Source organism: Spinacia oleracea, chromosome 6 (genome assembly GCF_020520425.1).
Source record: "Spinacia oleracea cultivar Varoflay chromosome 6, BTI_SOV_V1, whole genome shotgun sequence".
NCBI lineage: Eukaryota > Viridiplantae > Streptophyta > Magnoliopsida > Caryophyllales > Amaranthaceae > Spinacia > Spinacia oleracea.
The window spans coordinates 89140061-89146539 of record NC_079492.1 but is presented as its reverse complement, the minus strand read 5'-3'; the positions used below and the strand labels follow the sequence as shown (position 1 = coordinate 89146539).

Sequence of the window (6479 nt, the reverse complement as noted above, 5' to 3'; positions counted from 1 at the left end):
GTTCAACAGATTGGAACGGATTGGAATGGATTCTCATACCATAGTGGTACGGAATGAAAACCTCTTACCAACATAGATTTGTTTGGTTCAACATTGGAATAGGTTCTATATCCGATTTTTAGTGTTTAGTTCACTGTTGTCCGGAATGAATTTTGTTTTATATATCTAATTTAGCTTTAATTAAAAAAAATATACTTTTTTCAAATATAATATAATTTCATTTTTTTTTCTCCTCGTTAATAGTTCAATATAAATTATCCTATGTAAAAATAAAATTAAAAACTAAAAATAAAGAAAAATGATAAAGGTGATAAAGAAAAAACAAAAATAATAGAAATGATAAAGAAAAAAAAGAAGTCAGGCGATATAACCTTTACAAAAAAAATCTCTTTTTCTTCCATACAAATAGGCGAAATAACTGACAAACTTTTGGATTCATTTTTTCAAAAAGCAATAGAGTAACCGATAAACTGGAGAAGATGAAGGCCATATTCGCCGGCAGAGCCAGCATGGAGTCGCCGGATTCGCAAGTGGTGGGTAGTCGGCCGTCTGCGTCCGACGCCGTTCAATCTTGGATGTTTCCTCCCTCTTATATATCTTCTATGAGTTAGGGTTTGTAACTTGAATGGAATGGTCTGGGAAACTTGGGGTAGGAGGTGGGTATGTGATTCCATGGGGATGGGGAGGAATTATAACCTTTCATGTATGAGATCCCATACCAAAAAATCTCAACCAAACAATAAAATGGATGGAATGGATTGTAACTCCATTCCAACTCACTCTAATATTCCCAACCAAACACCCCCTTAGAAATAAGAGTGGGGGTGAGGTGGATGATCGTGGGGATATTGTGCATGCTTTTGACATTTTTGTTAAAAAAAATACATGTAAAAGGTGTTTATAGAGGGAGTAAATAAGAGATAGTTATTTCTTGAATTTTTGATAGCTAACTCTTATTAAGAGAGGGTGATGAGGTGGATGAAGAGAGAGATTAAGAGTAGGTAAATAAGAGTGACCCTTACAATAATTGATGCTCTAATTTCCTAAAATCGAAAACAGAAAAAAAGTTGGGGTAAATTGTGTTTATTGTTCATTCTCCCTCCACCCTTTCTTCTTCCTCCCCTCCTCTCCTGCTCTTCGTTCATTATTGGAAGACTTCATTCTCTTCTTCTTCTTCTTCTTCTTCTTCTTCTTCTTCTTCATCATCATTCACTTTATAAGCAACACTCATCTTGTTCTTCATTCTCTTCTTCCTTCTTTCTCCTTCCTAAAATCGAAAGTTAGGGTCTGCAATCACATAGTTCCATCTCCTTCCTCATCCTCCCGCATCTTGAGGAACTATTGAACGATATAGCATATTGGCTACAGTAACAAATATAGCATATAATAATATTATTTTATTAAAAAATAATAATAAATTAATTTCTTACTATGTAATGGGTGATGACTGAGCAACAGAAGTAGTGAGGTGGTTGTGCTTAGATGGCAAGTGGCAATTGGTAATTTGTGAACTTGTTTTGTTGGGTACTCGGTTTTATTTTCATTCTGATGTTTTGCATTGTTTGCACAGTTTGATTGAAATTTAATTAGATTGGTAATTGAATGCAATTTTGCATTGATTGATAACAGAAAAGTGAGTCATTGGTTACCTAATTAATATGTGAGAAGATTGGTAAATGAATGGGTTGAATTCTGTCTAGACTTAACCACTAGATTTCAAGATGTGAGAAATTCAATAAGCTTAAACTGATACTATTGTCCCTTAATGCATTATTTATCTGGTAGCACTCATGACTTTTTAAACCTTGATTTGCCTAAGTTGGCCTTTGTTGACTTTTAATGTATGTTAATTGTTGAGTTTGTTTCCGTTTTGACAAGTCCAGTTGATGTTGTTGTTATTTGAAGTTGTTAATTAATCTGGTTTTAGATAATCGTTTTAATTGAATTCCGGTAATAAAATGAAGAGTGAGATGTTGGAAATAAGTGATGATGATTTGGCGTGTAATGTTGTGCAAGAAATAAGTGATGATGATTCGGGATGATGTTGTGCAAACTATGGATGTTGTGCCACCTCCAACAGCTGGGAGGATCGTTGATGTTGTGCAAACTCCAACAGTTGGGATCATGGATGTTCATTCACCTCCAAAAACTCCAACAGCTGGGATCACGGATTGCTTATTTTGTGCCACCTCCAAGAGTTGGGATGGTTTTAGGTACCATGGATGATGTAAATGATTACTACAGAAGTTATGTAAGGCCAGAAGGGTTTGAGGTTGTCTGTTGGGGTGCTAGTGGTCCGGGGAAGGGTCATTGTAAGGTTCTAACTACTGGCATGCGGAGATGTGATTGCTATGGTAAACCAGACATACAGAATAAAAGGCCCGTAGAAAGTAGAAGCTTTGTGAATAAAACAAATTTGCAAAACCAGAGAAAGTTTAGGAAATGTGGATGTAATGCTCTCATGTATGCTGGTGTTACAGATGATCAGTTGGTAGTTAGAAGAGTCGTACTAGAACACACAAGCCACAACCCCACACCAAGTATATCCAAGACCATTTTCCAGCATGAGGAGTACGAGCTAAGTAAATTACCGGTTGTGAGAAAAAAAGTTGTTTGAAGATACCGATTCTAGTATGAGTTGTCCTCAAATATATAGAATGTTGTCTCGCCAAAAAAATGGTTTTGAGGAAGTTCCATTAACGGCAAAAGATATGCACAATATCTTAGCAAAAAACAGAAAATTACAAACAGCCGATGGGAATCCACAAGCGATGGACGATTATTTCAACAAAATGCAACATTGTAATCAGGACTTTTACCATATTCGTAGAATTGATGCGGGGGGATATTTGAAGGACATATTATGGATTGATGCTAGAAGTAGAGAAGCATACAAGGACTTTGGTGATGCAGTTTGTTTCAACGCAATCTACCTCGTTAATCAATTTAGTCTCCCATTCGCTAACTTCTTCGTTATCAATCACCATGGCCAAAGCATCTTGTTAGGCTCCGCTTTGATTTCTCATAAAAACATAAAAACTTATACTTGGGTCTGTCAAAGTTAGTTGATTGCTATGGGGGGGAAATACCTCAATTCCATACTAATTGATCAAGATGCAGCAATGTGTAATGCATTGACTGTTGCTACGCCACACAGTAGGCATCGATGGTGCTTATGGCACATAACATCTAAATTCGGGGTTAAACTTGGAAAGAATAAGGAGTATGAAGAACTGAAAGCAGAACTCTTAAATGTGATTTATGATAGTCTCGACCCTAATGAATTTGAGAAGAGGTGGAAGGAATTTATGAGCAGGTTCAAGCTCCACGAGAACAAGTGGTTAACCTGAGGCCTGATTCAGGAGGGGCTCCTCTTTCTCACATGTACAATGAACGTCACATGTGGGTTCCTGCTTACATGAGAGATATATTTTGGGCAGGCATGAAAACAACGCAACGGGCAGAGAGCATAAACCGTTTTTTTGATGTATACCTTCATAAGAGCACAACGTCGTTAGAATTTGCTACGAAATACATGACTGTAATGGAGGATCGATGTCGTACTGAGGTGGAAGCGGATGCATCCCAAATCCGTTCTACAAGAAGACTGGTGTGAGGGGGTCAAAAAATAGGACGGGCGTACTTTCTTCAGAAATGGCCTGAACAACTTTCCCCTCGAGATGTGGCAATCATATTAAGTAAATCAGAACTAACTGTAATACCTCGTATTTTCGAAGTTCAGATAAGTTCAGTTAAGTTCAGATAAGTTCAGATAAGATAAGTTCAGGAAAAATAAGTGGAAATCAGGTGCATAGAATGCAGCCTTAGATCTAAATTTTGGAACAACCAAAATGAACCCACAATCACGCAAATGAAAAGAAAATTAGTAGTGAGCTTCACCACGCAAATTGAAATTGTAAACTAAATACTTAAATTTGTTTCAGAAAAATAATTTGAGTTAAAAAAATCTTTGGGGAATTTTAGGAGAGGGAAAATATTTGGTGAATTTAAGGAGAGAGAAAATCTTGGAGAATTTGGGAAATTTTAGGAGAGATAATTTTTTTGGAAATTTTCGTGAGGAAAGAGAAAATTTTGGGTTTTTGACAAACCGCCAAAATACTTGAATTTGAGAAACTTAAATTTTGATGAACCGTCCATTGTACGTGCATGTACTTTTTGTCCTAGTAAGTTAAGGTAACTAGCAACAACATAGATGGAAGCTATCCAAAACAAGATATAATTGACATTGTTGTTGGCTAGTATATTGGTAATGTCTACATATGTTGTTAGTAGTTACCATGAATTGTTTTTAGATCTATTTATTTTAAAATAAGTGTATTCCCCCCATTTGTTTAGTTAATATACTTTAATTAATATGCAAAACCAATATATTATTTACATTTCATATCGTTTACAATAGGGGGGCAAATGAGCTAATACTTTCGTGAACTACGTACTTGCAAACAAGCTCGGATAAAACTCATCGAAACTCGTTTGTTAAGTTAATAACCAAACTTGAACAAAAATGAAATCTTGTTAACTAAATGAACCAAGAACGAATAAATTCATTCTCGACTCGATCATTAACGTTCGTGAACACTTCGTTTGAATTCTTTTATAAGCGTTCCGTGTTTAAATTAAAATTAAAGTTCGATCTCGTTACTATTTAGCTATGGTTTTTATGTTGAAATATTGAAGAACCTTGCATTAAATTAAATGAATTATTTTAACAAACTCGATTAAAACTAAGTAGTTGTTTTAACTCTTGGTATTTATTTTGCTTTGAAAATCCATATTTACAACATTTTAAGAATTTGATATGAAAGTTCCATTATTAAACATGAAGTAGAAAATGAAACATCAATATTGAACGGAAGAAGCACGTCACAAGTTAAAATAAGTTAAAAGTCGGTATCACTTGGCTGCGGAGCACGTACCTTACATAAGAAAAATCTGAGGGGAGAATCGAGAAAATTGAATATTAAGGACGAGTTATTAAAAGGAAATTAAATTAAGAAAAATAAAATACTTTAACTATAAATAGATAAAGCAAAAGAAATAAATAAATAAATTTATTTCGAAATAAGTTTAGACATGGAGGTTTAATATTTTATTAAAATAATATAAAAAATAACAGGCATAAGATGTATCCTTTTTATTTTAGAGGATATAAAAATGCTTAAGGTAATTACCAACAATATAGAAGGACATTACCATCACAAAATCCAACAACAATGTCCAACTATATTGTAGGTAGTTTCCAAAAGAAGTTTTCAAAAATTATTGTTTTTGTCTTATAAATTGATCTACGAACTATGGAAGTGAGTTGATATTTGAATATGTGATTGGAGATCGAGCATGTACCTTAAGTAAGATAAAGGCGAGGGGAGAATCGAGAAAATTAAAAATAAAACGAAAATAAAATTTGCTTGCTTTGCATAAAAAAACGAAAATAAAATAATAAAAACATGAGCTACTAAAAGGAAATTAAATTAAGAATAATAAAATAATTCAACTATAAATAACTAAAATGATGGAAATAAATTAATAACACTTATTTCGAATAAGATTAGGCATAGTTTAAATATTTTATGAAATGAAATAAAAGTAACTAAAATAATATTTATTGCATTTATTTTAGAGAATATAGTAACGGTCAAAAATTCAAAACAAAGTATGATTTTGTGAGCGTTTGAACTCAAGACTTCAGTGTCATATCTAGAAGAATGACTTAATGATCAACCACCAAGACAATATGTTTTTTGTGTTATTTATTGCAAGTTTTTAATTAAGTACCTTTTGACTTCTGTAAAACTTAAAAAAAACAGTTGGGTTTTGGGGCACAAAATAGCACGAAATAATGCAGCCGCGGACCATCTCCATGAACCACCACAACCATGCAGCCGCCAATGCTTTCCCAACCACGATTTCACCTTGTCCAACCTCGAATTCACCATGTCGAGCCGCGAATCCACCTTGTACCCACCTTAGTCGCACAGATTTGCGAAGCCGACGACGAAGAACGCGTGAAGATGAAGTTGCGCGGGGGGAGGGTCGGTGTGGGTTGGCGCGAACGGAGGGGTGGACGACAAGGCGCTACTGGTGGGATGGTCGCGACTAGGGAGGGGTGTTGGTGGTTGCGGGGGAGGTCCGTAGTGGTCTGGTGAGTGGTTTGACAACAGGAGAGAGAAAATTAACAAAACTCAAATTTAAGTTAGTATAATTATGTATATCATATTTTTTGATATTAGTTTTTGATTTTCAGAAAAATAAAACAATGATTTTTTATGTTTTATAAAATGATTTAATTAATTTTAGGATAAAATAAATAAAGAAAAATAAAAAGATGAAAAGGTTAAAGAAATTAATTTATGTGATCCAAATTAATTGCACTATGGTAGTTATACTTACTATGACTATCTTAGAATTTTCAATATTTGAGGAGGCAAAATTGTGATAAAGTATATTGTTTTGTTTTT

At 34.3% G+C, this 6479-nt stretch overlaps 1 protein-coding gene across 1 annotated transcript; it reads left to right on the top strand.

Annotated features, from left to right (window-relative positions):
* The first annotated feature begins 2657 nt into the window (after positions 1-2657).
* Positions 2658-3616, top strand: LOC130463346 (protein FAR-RED ELONGATED HYPOCOTYL 3-like). The gene is made up of 2 exons (XM_056832443.1): positions 2658-2912; positions 3317-3616. The coding sequence occupies exons 1-2, from the start codon at positions 2658-2660 to the stop codon at positions 3614-3616; spliced, it is 555 nt and encodes a 184-aa protein (XP_056688421.1).
* The last annotated feature ends 2863 nt before the right edge of the window (positions 3617-6479 follow it).